Source organism: Notolepis coatsorum (genome assembly GCF_963971535.1).
Source record: "Notolepis coatsorum genome assembly, chromosome: 8".
Lineage (NCBI taxonomy): Eukaryota > Metazoa > Chordata > Actinopteri > Aulopiformes > Paralepididae > Notolepis > Notolepis coatsorum.
In genome coordinates this window covers 13,705,733-13,723,360 of record NC_140172.1, presented here as the reverse complement: position 1 = coordinate 13,723,360, position 17,628 = coordinate 13,705,733, and the positions used below count along the sequence as shown (strand labels likewise).

The following is a 17,628-nucleotide window of genomic DNA, read 5'->3' as shown; positions in this document are numbered from 1 at the left end:
ACTCACCCAGCGTATTGCCTCCTTTAGTTCTCACTTAGTTATTAGTTTGGACATTTCATCTCCCACTCTGTTTTGTTCTCTCGTGGATATTATTTTGGACATTTCATCTCCCACTGTGTGTTTGTTCACACGAAGATAGTATTTACTTTGTTACTTTGTTATTTGGACTGTTCTGCATCTGCTCTGTTTGTTCCCTTTGAATATTAACCCTCTCCTCTGTTCTGCAGAGCGGCCCAGATGTTTTCCCACCAGTCCCTAGTTCTCCTAGTCCCTAGTCCTCTATCCCTAGCTCTCCTAGTCCCTAGTCCTCTCTCCCTAGTTCTCCTTGTCCCTGGTTTACCTAGTCTCTAGTTCCTCTGTCCCAAGGCGTTCCCTTAACCTTCCCTTAGGCGTTCCCTTACTTTCCCATTGTGTTCCCTTTTCCTGCCCGCCTCTTAAAGGCACTTTACCTTCCCCTCTTGTGTTATTCCAGTGTTTTGTGTTTTCTCCCTTAAAGGGACAGTGCCCTTTTTCCCTGTTCACAATAAATATCTGTTTCTTGGCAAACCACCATACCTGTCTTGTGTTGTGCGATTGGGGTCGGTTACAAACCATAACAGTACGACCCCACCAAGTCTACGACCCCAGCCAGCACAGACTGTGTATGTTGAGTTTGCCTTTTTTTTTCTTGTTCCCTCTAGCTCCCCTGTTAGCCCTGTTAGCTTCCCTGTTAGCCCAGTTTAGCTTCCTTGTTAGTCCTGTTTAGCTCCCTTGTTAGCCTGTTACTCCCCTGTTTAGCTTGTTAGTCTCCCCGGTTAGCTCCCCTGTTTGCTTCCCGTTTTGCCCTGTTTGACCCCCCTGTAGCTAGCCATGCCCTGGCAGCTAACCCAGTCCCTCAGCAGAGCCCCTGTCTGCTAGCTTAGCCCCGGCTGCTAGCACAGCCTCTATGTTTATGCAGCCCTTGCTGCTGGCATGGGCCCTGTAGCTAGCCATGCCCTGGCAGCTAACCCAGTTTCCCTCTGCATGGCCCCGGTCTGCTAGCTTGGCCCCGGCTGTTAGCACAGCCTCTATGTTAATGCAGCCTTGCAGCTGGCATAGGCCCTGTAGCTAGCCAGGCCCAAGCAGCTAACCCGGTCCCTCTGCATGGCCTCCACTTTTTTGTGTAGTTTTTCCCACTGCTAGGACTGCCCTTTCAGCTAGCAAGGTCAGTTTATCTCACACAGCTAGGACTGTCCTTCCAGCTAGCTTGTGCTCTCATGCTGGTCCAGCCCTGTCTGCCAGCCTAGCTCCGGCAGCTAGCGCAGCCTCTATGTTGATGTAGCAGTACAGCTAGCATAGGCCCTGTAGCTATCAGTGCCCTGGCAGCTACCCTTTCCCTCTGCTAGCCTGGCTCCGGCAGCTTGCGCAGCCTCTATGTTGATGTAGCAGTACAGCTAGCATAGGCCCTGTAGCTATCAGTGCCCTGGCAGCTAACCTTCCCTCTGCTAGCCCTTTCCCGGTGCTTCCATGGTTACCCCTTAGCTACCCTGCTTGCCCCTCAGTTCCTCTAGACCAATTGCTCTAGACCAGTTCTCTAGACCCAGTTCCTCTTGACCAGTTCCTCTAGACCAGTTCTCTAGACCAGTTCTCTAAACCAGTTCTCTAGACCAGTTCTCTTGCCCAGTTCGCTAGACTAGTTCTCTAGACCCAGTTCCTCTAGACCAGTTGCCCCTCTGCTACCCTAGTTACCCCTCGGCGACCCTGTTTCTTTTGCTAGCCCCACTCTTGTGGTGGCTTCCCCTGCTGGCTTGGCCAGTACCTCTTGTTTTGCCCCCTGCCACTCTGTCTGTATTTGTTTTGGGTCGCCAGGTGGCTCCCGTTGAGGGGGGGGTACTGTGAGGTTTTGCCCGCTGCTCACCACCTTTCTCTGTTTCTTTAGCCTACTGTTAGAAATTCCCTTCTCACTCACTCTCTCTAGCCCCCACCCTCTCGTTCTTTACTCTCGTTTACTCTCAGTGGCCACACCTGGACTATTATCAATTACCTCTCGCACCTGTGGTGGCAGGCTAATTAGTTCCCCTGTGGGCTTTAAATACCAGGGCTCTTCCCCTCGTTTCGGGGTGGGGTCGTGTTGTATACTTGCCGAGTCATATTCTCTAAACATCTAGACTCTTTCGGGAGATCCTCTGTCTGCCTATGCTGTGTTATCTCCGGCGTGAGACGAGGTGCAAGCTTTGGCCACCTGTCGCCGTTTGCCTGGAGGGAGACATTGTACTGCGCTCTCTAATCCTCTACGGGAGGTATTCCAGTGTTCCACTCCAGACCAGCGCGCCAGATGCGCTCAAGCCTTCGTCTGCTGTCGCCGTAGCCTGTGGAGGAGACTGTTCTGCGCTCCCTGTAACTTCCACGGGAGGCACCCCAGCGTTCCACTGCAGACCCCAGCGCAGCTGTTCGTCCTGACGCACATCCAGACCAGCGCGCCAGATGCGCTCAAGCCTTCGTCTGCTGTCGCCGTAGCCTGTGGAGGAGACTGTTCTGCGCTCCCTGTAACTTCCACGGGAGGCACCCCAGCGTTCCACTGCAGACCCCAGCGCAGCTGTTCGTCCTGACGCACATCTAGACCAACGCGCATCTTCCGGACCCTCGGGCTTGGCACGCTCTCCAGTCACCAGCGCGCAACGCGCATCTGCAAGGGCTTGGCACGCTCTCCAGTCACCAGCGCGCAACGCGCATCTTCAAGGGCTTGGCACGCTCTCCAGTCTCCAGCGCGCAACGCGCATCTTCAAGGGCTTGGCACGCTCTCCAGTCTCCAGCGCGCAACGCGCATCTTCAAGGGCTTGGCACGCTCTCCAGTCTCCAGCGCGCAACGCGCATCTTCCAAGGATCCTCGTGCTTGGCACACTCCTCCTCGCAGACGCACCCCGAGGCGTCTCACTGTTCCGACGCGCACACCAAGGTGTGGCGCGCACTCTGTTCCTCGGCTCCGACAGCGGCTACCCGGTGGACGACACCCTCGCCACCGCCACTGTTCCGACGCGCACACCAAGGTGTGGCGCGCACTCTGTTCCTCGGCTCCGACAGCGGCTACCCGGTGGACGACACCCTCGCCACCGCCACTGTTCCGACGCGCACACCAAGGTGTGGCGCGTACTCTGTTCCTCGGCTCCGACAGCGGCTACCCGGTGGACGACACCCTCGCCACCGCCACTGTTCCAGCACTCTGTTCCTCGGCTCCGACAGCGGCTACCCGGTGGACGACACCCTCGCCACCGCCACTGTTCCAGCACTCTGTTCCTCGGCTCGGACAGCCAGCCACCCGGTGGCGATGCCCTCGCCCCGCTGCTGTCCCTTACCATTACGCATACGCCTGGGTGAGTTTTGATTGTGATGTCACTCACCCAGCGTAGTGCCCTTGCCCCCGTTCCCGCTGCTGTCCCTGTACCTTTACGCATACGCCTGAGTGAGTTTTGATTGTGATGTCACTCACTCAGCGTAATGCCTCTTGCCCCCGTTCCCGCTGCTGTCCCTGTACCTTTACGCATACGCCTGGGTGAGTTTTGATTGTGATGTCACTCACTCAGCGTAATGCCTCTTGCCCCCGTTCCCGCTGCTGTCCCTGTACCTTTACGCATACGCCTGGGTGAGTTTTGATTGTGATGTCACTCACTCAGCGTAATGCCCCTTGCCCTCGTCCCGCTGCTGTTCCTGCACCATTACGCATACGCCTGGGTGAGTTTTGATTGTGATGTCACTCACCCAGCGTATTGCCTCCTTTAGTTCTCACTTAGTTATTAGTTTGGACATTTCATCTCCCACTCTGTTTTGTTCTCTCGTGGATATTATTTTGGACATTTCATCTCCCACTGTGTGTTTGTTCACACGAAGATAGTATTTACTTTGTTACTTTGTTATTTGGACTGTTCTGCATCTGCTCTGTTTGTTCCCTTTGAATATTAACCCTCTCCTCTGTTCTGCAGAGCGGCCCAGATGTTTTCCCACCAGTCCCTAGTTCTCCTAGTCCCTAGTCCTCTATCCCTAGCTCTCCTAGTCCCTAGTCCTCTCTCCCTAGTTCTCCTTGTCCCTGGTTTACCTAGTCTCTAGTTCCTCTGTCCCAAGGCGTTCCCTTAACCTTCCCTTAGGCGTTCCCTTACTTTCCCATTGTGTTCCCTTTTCCTGCCCGCCTCTTAAAGGCACTTTACCTTCCCCTCTTGTGTTATTCCAGTGTTTTGTGTTTTCTCCCTTAAAGGGACAGTGCCCTTTTTCCCTGTTCACAATAAATATCTGTTTCTTGGCAAACCACCATACCTGTCTTGTGTTGTGCGATTGGGGTCGGTTACAAACCATAACAGAATGTTTGCTATTCATTATTTAGGCTACACATGTCTTGTACAAATGCTTTTACACACCATACAATGCAGGAACTCATCAGTATGGCGTCCAGCTGAAGTCCGCTAAATATTGAGTAGCAAACATTAACGCCACCTGGCGTCCACTACACTAACCGCAGTTAGCGCTAGGCTTTTCTATTTCTGTTCGAAGAGGCTACGACGATATGAAGCTTCGGTTCAGATGTGAAAGCGATATCACGGCTAGCAAGCGCATTTAACGCTACAGTGTAGCCGCTTCATTTCTCATTGCAGCGAGATAAGACGGTATTAGTTTTGTCGTTTTGCTCCGACTCATTCAGCCTGCTGATCTAATGCTAACCGGCTCTTCTCCTCCTGTCCTCCCCCGTGATCTTCCCCTCTCTCCTCCTGTCTCTCCCCCTCTCTTTCCACCTCCTTCCCCCTATCTCCCTCCTTTCCTGGCCCTCACCCCACCTCACCTCACCCCTGCTCTCTGGCCTGATTAATAATGAATGAGGGAGGATCATCTATCGATTTCACCCTCTTTGTGTTAGCACAGCAGAGGATATCAAGCCCGTCAGAGGATCTTTAAATAACTCTGTGATGTGATGCCGGTGGGTGGGGGGTTGGTTGAGCATAGTGTGGGAGAATATTATCATCATCATTATCATCATTATCATCATTATCATCATCATCATCATCATCATCATCATCATCATCATCATCATCATGATTAGACAGAATCATAAGGCCTATTGGGATGCTAGATCCTAACTGTGGTTTACCTCACCTTGCTACCTCTCTATCTTTTGTATGCTCGCTTATGCCTGTATTTTTTTTTTACTGTTGTGAAGCACTTTGAACTGCAACTTCTGTATGAAAAGTGCTATACAAATAAAGTTATTATTATTATTATTATTATTATTATTATTATAGAATGGAGTACGAGTGGAGAACGAGAGGATGGCGTGCAAGAAAGAGTCACAAGCCAGATTCAAACGCAAGACATTGATGAGAACGTGCTGAGCCACCACATGATGCCCCCCCCTTCTCAATCAACTTTTTTAATGTTTATCAAAGCTCCTCTATGTCTAGTTGCCATCCCGTGGCCCTCTTCCGTCTTTCTGGGTCCCCCCACCCCCACCGACAGACTCCCCAGTCAGCCGTTTCTGCCCTGCTGCTTTCGCTAAATCAATCCCACAGATTGGCTCTGCTCTCTGACAGGAGAAGGCCTCTGATGGCGACCAAGAGAGATGTATGTCTGTCGCTATGCATTACTGTCACCGGCCAACATTACCCAGGGTTCAGTAGGGCTTCTGTTGGGGGGGGAAGCTGCAGGTGGGGGGGGGGGGGGGGGGTGAGCTGCAGGTGGGGGGGGCTAATGCCAAGTGACTGGTTGACCCCTGGTTGACCCCTGGTTGACCCCTGGCCCTGGTCAAGTTTCAAGTTTGTTTATTATTTGTCAGAACAAAATACAGGATACTTTATAATGAAATGCTTGTTTCTTATGAGCCTCTGGGAGTGTGCTACATACAGTACAAATAAAGTAAGTAAAAAAAAATTAAGAAGTAAAAAGTAGGTAAAGTCAATATACATATATACAATATACAATACAGAGTAAAATGAGTAACGGTGTGAGGTACAATGCAGAGGTACACTACTTGGGATAGGGTGCAAATGAGGTATGAATGTGGTGCAAATCTCTTTAATAATAGATCAATATAAAGTGAGTAAAGTGAGTGTTAAGGTGAGTGTGTGTTTAAAGTGAGTGTGTGCGTGTGGATGTGTGTGCAGTGAGTGTAGATGATGGGTTGTTACATGGAGTCAGTGTCAGTGAGCATCCTTCCAGTAGTTCCAGTTCCAGTAGTGGGCAGCTTGAATTGCCAGGTCCTAAAACCAACGCTGTAAGGAGATATTTTATTTTTAGAGCATTAACTCTTTGGAATAACCTGCATCAAAACCTCTGCTGCATTTACAGTAGATTCACTTTTTAAAATAATCTTAAATTGTTTTTAACACTGTAAAGTATTTTTTGTTTTACACTGTAATGTAATTGTAGCTATCATAATTGTTAGTTTCATTACGCATTGTGTGTACTGATTTTTAATAATTTGTTTGCAATAATAATTGTTTTCGTATGCTGTTTTGTGTGTGTGGACCCCAGGAAGACTAGCTGGTTGCTATGGCACCAGCTAATGGGGATCCTTAATCAAATCAAATCAAATCAAATTTTTTGAATTGAATTGAATTTTTATTCACACACACACACGATACATTTTACATGCGAGTATCCTCATGTGATAACATGTCGCAAATTGTGTGCATGTGCCAGGTCTCCCAAGAAGCTATTTAAAGCTTTTGGAGGGAGCCTGAACACAGATACAAACAGAATATGAACAAACAAAACAATAACAAATAAACAATAACAAACAAACAAAAACAAAACAAAAAAATACAACGTGGGTAGGTTTACACACCTACCTACTAACTGACATATAACAGAGATACATAATACAGACAATTTTATTCCTAAGTTATAATTTTAATTAGAGATATGATTTTAGCAGTTCCTCTTTCATTGATTTTTTAAAGGTTTTAAAGGTATTAGTCATTTTTAGATTTTCATCAAGCTTGTTCCAGATCTGTGGACCCCTGCATGCTATGCTTAGGCTAGCACAATTTAGCCTTCTCCTCTTGCCAGATATAAGATGCTTGTTTCTTGTGTTGTGGATGTGTAGTGGTTGGCAGACTGGGACAAGCTCAGACAGTCTGTGATTCATGTTGTTGACAACTTGATACATAATTGATGCGTTTTGATGAATGTTAAATTCAGTGAGCCTCAGGAGACCAAAGCGATGGAAAAGAGGCTTCGAGGGCGCTCTATACCCGGACCATGACAGCACTCGTAGTACCCTCTTTTGTAGGCTTTCTAGTTTTTTGAGATGGCTGGGGTATGTGTTGCACCATATGACGTTACAGTAATTAATGAGGGGTTCAAACAGGGTTTTGTATAAAGTGAGAAGGGCAGGCAAGGGAAGAAAGTGACGTATTTTGCAGAATAAGCCAACATATTTGGACAGTTTTGTTTGTAGGTATTTTATGTGGCATTTGAAGTTGAGTGACTCATCGATGATGACCCCCAGGAATTTTGTGGACGCCACTCTTGACAGCTCCTTTCCATTTATTTTTATGCACATGTGATGTGTGTGCATCCGATTTGAGTGGAAAACAATAAAGTTTGTTTTGCTGAGATTTAGTGATAACTTGTTGCATTTGAACCAGGTGTCCACTTTTTGTAGTTCTGTATTGAGTAGATCTTGTAGCTTGAGTGGATTTTTATGTGACAGAAACAAATTAGTGTCATCAGCGAATATAACTTTGTGCAGAAGTACAGATGAGTTGACAAAGTCATTTATATAGAGAATAAATAGTAAAGGCCCTAGAATTGACCCCTGGGGGACCCCATATTTGATGTCCATTTTTATTGATTTGTGATTTTTTATATCGACGTACTGTTGCCTACCATGTAAATAGCTACTGAACCAGTTGAGAGCCAGACCCCTTATGCCATAATGGTGTAGTTTCCCAAGTAGAATGGTGAAGTCAATGGTGTCAAAAGCCTTTGATAGATCCAGGAAAACGCCCACCCCACAATCACCCTGATCAATGGCATCATGTATTTTTTCTATTAGGTCTAATATTGCCATGTTTGTAGTTCTTTTTTTCCTGAAGCCGTATTGTGAATTGGTGAGTATATCTAGCTTGGTGGTGTATTCGCTTAATCTATTGTACACAACTCTCTCATAGACTTTGGATAGAGCTGGTAATACGGATATTCAACGGTAATTATTAATACTATTTTTGTCACATGATTTATATATGGGTATTATTCTCCCAATTTTGATGAATCTCTCTGTACATGGCCGAACTTGGTTTTACAATGTGTTCCGGTGTATCCAGTCACGTGCAGGTTTACACCACAGTACTTTAAAGGGATTGTTCGTGATTTCTGGACCCCTAGCCCTGTTTCTTACTAACCAACGAGGATGTTGATCGGTAGAGACCTTTCTCAGCACAATCCATGCTGTTCCTCATACTGAGCTCCAGACAGTTAGCCACGAACAAATGAAAGGCGATGGGGTTGAGCTCTAGTCTGTCCATGTCATAGCTATTCATATGTATGTATGTATGTATGTATGTATGTATGTATGTATGTATGTATGTATGTATGTATGTATGTATGTATGTATGTATGTATGTATGTATGTATGTATGTATGTATGTATGTATGTATGTATGTATGTATGTATGTATGAATGTATGTATTGTATGCATGTATGTATGTATGTATGTATGTATGTATGTATGTATGTATGTATGTATGTATGTATGTATGTATGTATGTATGTATGTATGTATGTATGTATGTATGTATGTATGTATGTATGTATGTATGTATGTATGTATGTATGTATGTATGTATGTATGTATTGTATTGTATGTATTGTATGAATGTATGAATGTATGAATGTATGTATGTATTTAGGGGTGTGTGTGTGTGTATGTCAGAGTGAGCCTGCTGTCTCTTCTGTAAGGTGTTCCCGCAGGGACTATCTTAAGTACACCAGAGATGCTAATGTGATCCCTGTTTTTACAGATCTCTCCCCCTATAGACCAGGATACTAATGCTTTCAAAGAAAATAGGATTCTTTCATGTTTATAATTTTAAATGCACCATGTGTGTGTGTGTGTGTGTGTGTGTGTGTGTGTGTGTGTGTGTGTGTGTGTGTGTGTGTGTGTGTGTGTGTGTGTGTGTGTGTGTGTGTGTGTGTGTGTGTGTGTGTGTGTGTGCATGCTTACATATGTGTTTGTTTGGTGCTAAATATTAGAGTTCCCTCATGATACGTATACTATGTTCCATTATTTTCGGTTTCCTTTATTTGTTCATTTATTGTAGCACCTGCTCTCCTTCCCTCCCCTCTTCTCTCTTCCTCTCTCCTCTCCTCCCCTCTTCTCTGCTCTCCTCCCCTCTCCGCCCCTCTCCTCTCTTCCTCTCTTCTCTCCTTTCCACCCCTCTCCTCCTTCTCTTCTCCTCCCCTCTTCCTCTCTCCTCTCCTCTCCTCCCCTCCTCTCTCCTCCCTTCTTCTATCCTCCCCTCCCCTCTCCTCTCCTCTCCTCCCCTCTCCACCGCTCTCCTCTCCTCCCCTCTCATCCCCTCTTCCTCTCTCCTCCTATCCTCCCCTATCCTCCCCTCTCCTCCCCTCCTCTCTCCTCTCCTCCCCTCTCTGCCCCTCTCCTCTCCTCCCTTCTCCCCCCCCCTCTCCTCTCCCCTCTCCTCCCCTCTCCTCTCCTCCCTTCTCCCCCCCCCCCCTCTCCTCTCCTCCCCTCCTCTCTCCTTTCAGGAGCACTTCACTCCGGAGTGTAAGTTCAAGGAGAGTGTGTTTGAGAACTACTACGTGACGTACTCCTCCATGCTCTATCGCCAGACCCAATCAGGACGCTCCTGGTATATCGGTATCAACCGCGACGGACAGGTCATGAAGGGCAACCGAGTCAAGAAGACCAAAGGAGCTGCCCACTTTCTACCAAGAGTGATCGAGGGTCTGTGTTTCTATTGTTTTTCTATCAACACTTGCACGACTCAGATTCACATGTTGTCATGGTACCTGGTACCGGTTCTCAGTCCTCCTTCATTGTTATATTATCGGGTGGCAGCGGTGGCCTAAAGGTTAGAGAAGCGGGTTTGTGACCGGAAGGTCGCCGGTTCGATCCCCCAGACCGGCAGGAAAAATCTGGGCTGTGGAAGTGAATGAATAACTCTCTCCCATACCCTTAACACCAACCGCTGAAGTGCCCTTGAGCAAGGCACTTAACCCCGAGTTGCTCAGTGTGCCAACGGTGTCCGACTGTGGTTGTTCTTGGCCACTCCCAGGTTGGAGCAGTGTGAGTTTGAAGCAGGGTGCTACTGAAAAAGAGCATTCGTGCTCAGGACCTACCCTGGGTAAATAAAGGTTATTATTATTATTATTATTATTAGTAGTAGTAGTGTTTCTCCTACCATTGCCTTGAAGGGGCGGCCCGTCCTGCCAACGGGACCCCCCGCCCTCCTGAAAGCTTAGAAAAATATATATAATAATAAATAAATAAATAAATAAATAAATAAATAGAAATATGTTTTTGTAATATATTTTTTTTTTCATATCCGAAAACATGAAAAGATAAAAATGGATTTCATAGGGCCCTAGTTAAGGTGAGTTAATAAATTTACTCTGAAAATCTGCTCCGCTCTGATAAACTGACTCTTGGTCAGAGCGTCCAGTGTGCACTCTGAGCCCTCAGAATTTCCGAACAACTTGAGTTTGCTCGCTCTGACACTGGTTGTAAATAGTTATGAGTGTTGTATGTGCCTCCCTGTATTGTAAATAGTTCATAATGTGTGTTGTCACTACTGTATATATAATTGACCGTAGCAGACTACAGAGAGTGGCCCGTTCAGCCGAACGCACAATTGGAGGGGGGCTTCCCACTCTCCAAGACATTTACAACAAGTGCTGCATAGGTAAGGCTAAGAAAATAATCAAAGACCCCAGCTACCCAAACAACTGCCTCTTTGAACTGTTGCAGTCAGGCAAGCGATACCAGAGTCTCATGGCAAGCACAGAGAGACTCAGAAGGAGCTTCTATCCCCAGGCCATCAGGATGCTCAATGACAAACCATCAAATACACCCACAGCACACACATCCACACGCACACACTCACTTTAAGGCGAGACACTGCAGATGAATAGTCAAATATACTTTTTTTGTTGATTTTGAGATTTTGTTATATTTTGCTTCCTAAACATGTCTTCTATGAAACTAGTGACAATAAAACGTCAATAACACACATTTAGTTGTTTATTTTACATCATTTTGCCTTATTGCATCCATAAATGTGCACATATTTAATGGGGAAGTGCCTCATTTGCATATATAAACATAAATTTCAGAAAACTTGCAATATATTTTTTCTTAGTTTATATGTACATAACAAATTGGGAAAGTTTCATAGTGATATCTATTCAAATATTTTTTGCCTATTAGCGGGTAATACACTGTACTACACTGTTTGTAGCCTGTGTGTAGTTCTGTTCAGTTCAATAACATCATTATTATTATTATTCAGTTATCAGGCATGTGTTTAGGTTGTCTATTACTAATGGTTTGATTAGGTATTGTGTTTGTAAATATCTGTTTAAAAAAAAAAGTATGGCATTTTACAATACAGAACTTTGAAGGCGTTTTCCCAAAAATGAGTTTTAAGAGTTTTTCCTCTGAGCCAGAAATCTCCACTTCAGTAGCACTCACATACACCAAACCTTCCAGTTCTATTCATATCTATGTTCTGAAGGTATTTACAGAAGGGTTTGTTGATATCGCATTCATACCCTGATTTATATCACATTTTATTCCTAAAAACATGGCGAAATATGGAATTTTACCATAAAAATTTACTGAATGGAGTATTTTCTGATTTATGGAGTGATAAAAAGAGATATCCAAAATCCCCTCTGTAATAACCTTTGGCTCTAATATGTCAACAAAATTAAACTATAATTTTGAAAATGGCTCTATCCAATGTTCAGATTTCTGTCCTGGAATTATATGCAAATTAGTGCATATTTAAGTAGATAATGCCTCATTTGCATATTTAAACATACAATTTCAGAAAACTTGTAATACAAAAAAGTCTTGTCTTAATATAAGTAATCAACTGGGGAAGTTTCATTGTGATATCTATTAGTTAATTCTTTTACCCTATTCACCTGCAGTGTCTCCCCTTAAATAAACAACACACTGTAGCACCCACTTTACCCACTTTAGACACCAACACACTTTATATTTATTGGTAAGGAGATCTGCACATCAATATCATACCTCAGTGCACCTCATTGCACCTCACCACCACAATGTGGCACCACAAGCTAAGCTATACCTCACCATTTCTTTACTGTACTGTATCTGCATTGTATATACTGTAAATATACTGTATATATGTATATTGCAAATGTTTGTTTTGTTTACACTTGATTACGTACTTGACTTTCTATTTTATACTTATATTATACTTATTTTACACTATCTTGTTATTTTATCTAGCACACTCTCAGGAGCAAAACAGAAAGAAGCATTTCATGCAAAAGTATTCTGTATTTCTGTATGACAACTAATGAAACTTGAACATGTAAATAAGTACATTTATGTGTTGTAAATATTGTTCATATTTATTTACCTAATTTATGTGCAATCGTTTAATTTCAGCTCAGTGTAGAGACACGCTCTGATACTAACAACCGCCTTACTGCGCGCGTCTATGACGACACTGTTGACACCACGTCTCCGCGCCACGCGCGCCCCGCGACAACACTAGCTTTAAAATGTTCTTGTCTTACATACAGGTGTATGCCCAGACCATATGGGCTTACAAGACACATAAACAATAAGTATATAATAGTATACTTGACATTGACAATAAGTTATATAGACCAAGATGGCCACAAAAAAAAGAAAACACAATCAAACTAAATATAACGAGCTGTAAGCAATGTATGTAAACAAAGAAACAAGAGGAATTCATATACAATTATATAGGATATAGTGTGTTTTGTCTCAAGTGCCATGCTTTCTCCAAAAATCTAAAAACAACACAACATACAACTCTCAGGGGCCTACCACCCCCCCTGAAAGACATCCCAGGGGGAACACTGATTATTATTATAAACCCACCGTTCTCTCTTCTTCTTCTTCTTCTTCTTCTTCTTCTTCTTCTTCTTCTTCTTCTTCTTCTTCTTCTTCTTCTTCTTCTTCTTCTTCTTCTTCTTCTTCTTCTTCTTCTTCTTCTTCTTCTTCTTCTTCTTCTTCTTCTTCTTCTTCTTCTTCTTCTTCTTTCTTCCAGTCGCCATGTACAAGGAGCCCTCGCTCCACGAGCTAGCCACCACCGAGCAGAGTCCTCCGCGCAAGGCCGCTAAGACGTCGGACTCGCCCCCCCTGAAGAAGAACGGCAGGAAGGAGGCCCCGAAGACCCCGAAGACCCCGAAGACCCCGAAGACACCGAAGACACCGAAGGCACCGAAGGCACCGAAGGCCGACGCCTCGTAGCACAAGAGACGGCAGTGGGGGCAGCAGCAGCAGCAGTGGGGGACACTGGGGGGGAACTCAGTCGCCCATCATGCACTGGGGCCGGCTGAGAGGAAGTATTCCAGAAGTGCGCTTGACTGCAAAGATGCTGAGGGAAGAGGGATCAGAGAGAGAGAGAGAGAGAGAGAGAGAGAGAGAGCCTGTGTCAGCACCGTCACCATCTCTCTCCTCACACTTCCACTACCAAGTAGTCCCCCTTCTCCTTCTCTGTCTCTCCGTATGACCCATGCAGGGTTCTCCCCTAAACCCTGCTTTCTTAAAGCGATGATGTGTAATTGTGCCGCCTACTGGCCGCGAGCGGTACTTTTTCTGCATTTGCAATACGTTTCCACACATCGGTGTGCTTTTCTTTGTCCTTCGCACGCAGACCTTCTGCAGAGCAAAGTCGTGGTTTTGCGACGGTCGCGGTGGCCATTGTATTTGTTCCTCCATTTGTCGCAGAAAATACCCTGCATTCTGTGAGTGAAGAAACGATGGCGTCTTGTGTTGTTCCAGGCTGGTGTCGCGAGGAGGCCGACCGAGCCGAGGGAGAGAGACCCTGTCCGGCTGCAGCAGCGGCAGTGGCTGGTCTGTTGAAGCGCTGGTGGTTTCAATTTGTTCGGTACACATGCTCCACAACCTCGCTTTATTAAAATACAGGGCCGGGATCCAAAAATGGATCACAGCCCCTTCTTCTGGCGGGCCCCCGACATGACAACATGAGTAACGTTTGTGATACATTTCAATGAGCCCGGGTCCAACGACCAGAACATAAATTCTCATTTGGGTCCCGTACATGCAAAGTTTAAGAAACAAATGCCCCAAACCAAAAGAATATGATCAGTTCATCTCATAGCAGATCATTGAAACAGGAGTAGTATTCGGTTAACCGTACTCTGTTCCCCCTGGCACGACTGTAGACTGAACCTTGCAGTGGTTTAATCTTCTCCGTCGCTCTGCTGTTCTCATACGTCATGTCCTTTCCACCATCTCTCTCCACCATCTACTCCACCATCACAACTCATCGTAACCATGGCGACAGAGGCCCTCTCTTCAAACACCCGTCCGTAACCATGGCGACAGAGGCCCTCTCTTCAAACACCCGTCCGTAACCATGGTGATAGAGGCCCTCTTCTCAAACACCCGTCCGTAACCATGGTGACAGAGGCCCTCTCTTCAAACACCCATCCGTAACCATGGTGATAGAGGCCCTCTTCTCAAACACCCATCTGTAACCATGGTGATAGAGGCCCTCTCTTCAAACACCCATCTGTAACCATGGTGATAGAGGCCCTCTCTTCAAACACCCGTCCGTAACCATGGTGATAGAGGCCCTCTCTTCAAACACCCGTCCGTAACCATGGTGATAGAGGCCCTCTTCTCAAACACCCGTCCGTAACCATGGTGATAGAGGCCCTCTTCTCAAACACCCGTCCGTAACCATGGCGACAGAGGCCCTCTCTTCAAACACACAGCCGTAACCATGGTGACAGAGGTCCTCTTCTCAAACACCCATCGTAACCATGGCGACAGAGGCCCTCTTCTCAAACACCCATCCGTAACCATGGTGACAGAGGCCCTCTCTTCAAACACCCATCGTAACCATGGCGACAGAGGCCCTCTCTTCAAACACCCATCGTAACCATGGCGACAGAGGCCCTCTTCTCAAATACCCATCGTAACCATGGTGACAGAGGCCCTCTCTTCAAACACCCATCGTAACCATGGCGACAGAGGCCCTCTTCTCAAATACCCATCGTAACCATGGTGACAGAGGCCCTCTCTTCAAACACCCGTCCGTAACCATGGTGACAGAGGCCCTCTTCTCAAACACCCGTCCGTAACCATGGTGACAGAGGCCCTCTTCTCAAACACCCAGCCGTAACCATGGCGACAGAGGCCCTCTTCTCAAATACCCATCGTAACCATGGCGACAGAGGCCCTCTCTTCAAACACCCGTCCGTAACCATGGTGACAGAGGCCCTCTTCTCAAACACCCGTCCGTAACCATGGTGACAGAGGCCCTCTCTTCAAACACCCGTCCGTAACCATGGTGACAGAGGCCCTCTTCTCAAACACCCGTCCGTAACCATGGCGACAGAGGCCCTCTCTTCAAACACCCGTCCGTAACCATGGTGACAGAGGCCCTCTTCTCAAACACCCGTCCGTAACCATGGCGACAGAGGCCCTCTCTTCAAACACCCGTCCGTAACCATGGTGATAGAGGCCCTCTTCTCAAACACCCGTCCGTAACCATGGCGACAGAGGCCCTCTCTTCAAACACCCGTCCGTAACCATGGTGACAGAGGCCCTCTCTTCAAACACACAGCCGTAACCATGGCGACAGAGGCCCTCTCTTCAAACACCCGTCCGTAACCATGGCAACAGAGGCCCTCTCTTCAAACACCCGTCCGTAACCATGGCGACAGAGGCCCTCTCTTCAAACACACAGCCGTAACCATGGCGACAGAGGCCCTCTCTTCAAACACCCGTCCGTAACCATGGCGACAGAGGCCCTCTCTTCAAACACACAGCCGTAACCATGGCGACAGAGGCCTGCTCTTCAAACACACAGCCGTAACCATGGCGACAGAGGCCCTCTTCTCAAACACACAGCCGTAACCATGGCGACAGAGGCCCTCTCTTCAAACACACAGCCGTAACCATGGCGACAGAGGCCCTACCTGCCCTCCACCACCTGCTCCACCAAGGTTAAAGGTTTTACGGAATCAAAACATTATTTAGTAACTAAAAAGCTCATGGGTTATTTCAGCTGAAAGAGGAAAAGTGAGTACGAGAAAAAAAAATCTTTTACATATAATCTCTGGTTCTAAAAGGAACTGAAATTTAATTAAATTGCACACAAATCATCCATTTAAATGATTTGATCAGTACTGTAATACATGTGAGGGGGTGTAAGAATCCACTATAGCAATGAATGGGTCCAGAATGATCTATTATCAATACATTGACAAATCTTATGGAACCCCCTGTTTTTGAAAAGATGATTGTGATGATGATATAATAAGATTATAATGATGTGAAAATGTTGACGATAGTGATGATTGTGTTTAGGGCTTAACATTAAGGCTAGCCACTGGCCAAATGCTGGTTATGGCTGCAAAGTGTTTTTACCTCTACTTGCCACTTTGGTAACCAGCCTGTGTTCAGGCCGGCTCTTTTTTTTTTATGTATTTATTTATTATATATTATATTATTATATTATATTATTATAAAACCTACTTCGGCTTGTATGTAAACGGGTGAAATCCTGAACCCACCAGCCACTGTGGTCCGGCTGCAGTGAGTGATGGAAATGATAACGACCACGATTATGATTATGCTAACGGTCCAGAGTACTGTATGATTCTGCAATAATGTAAAAAGACAAAATGATGGATGAGATGAGACATTTCATTCTGGAGCCATGACAGCACCGGGTCCACGTGGGGGTGTGATGCCCAGACTAGCATGCTGTAGTGTCTGCTCTCAGCAGTAGAAGACAGAGAGTTAGATGTTGTTGTACATGTGTTGTGTTGGGCTTCCGGGGGAGGAGCCAAGAAAAAATAATAATAATAGCAGATGTAACCTGTCTTCCAGTGTCTTCAAATCAAACCCTTTCACTGCCGCACTACCAAACGGTTAACCCTTTCACCGCGACAATACACAGAAGGTTAACCCTTTCACTGCCACACAACAGCAGGTTGACCATTTCACCGCCCACACTACCGAAGGTTAACCCTTTACTATCACACGACCGACGGTTAACCGTCGGTAGTGTGATAGTAAAGGGTTAACCTTCTGTAGTGTGGCAGTGAAAGGGTTAAAGCTAAAGCCTCCTCAAAGTCTGAGCAGGCTTTGAGGTAGAGCACCTACTTACTAGTCTAAAGTTGTTTCTCTCTGCTTATCCACTCACCACCCTTAGCAAATCACCTTGGAGGAATATGCCCCCACGAATATGGATTTATCTGTGTGTGTGTGTGTGTGTGTGTGTGTGTGTGTGTGTGTGTGTGTGTGTGTGTGTGTGTGTGTGTGTGTGTGTGTGTGTGTGTGTGTGTGTGTGTGTGTGTGTGTGTGTGTGTGTGTGTGTGTGTGTGTGTGTGTGTGTGTGTGTGTGTGTGTGTGTGTGTGTGTGTGTTTGATTATGTTTTACCGCTGTGCTTGGATG

General features: G+C 46.2%; 1 protein-coding gene across 1 annotated transcript in view; it reads left to right on the top strand.

Moving 5' to 3' along the window:
- LOC311232921 (fibroblast growth factor 11-like) overlaps positions 1 to 13,442 on the top strand; it is a gene marked incomplete at both ends in the record, with an annotated part of 151,965 nt that extends 138,523 nt beyond the window's left edge. The window contains 2 exons of the mRNA XM_084319754.1: positions 9,707 to 9,905; positions 13,240 to 13,442. Of these exons, the coding sequence (XP_084175880.1) occupies positions 9,707 to 9,905; positions 13,240 to 13,442 (402 nt within the window). The remainder of the gene's footprint in view (positions 1 to 9,706; positions 9,906 to 13,239) is intronic.
- Positions 13,443 to 17,628: the final 4,186 nt, after the last annotated feature.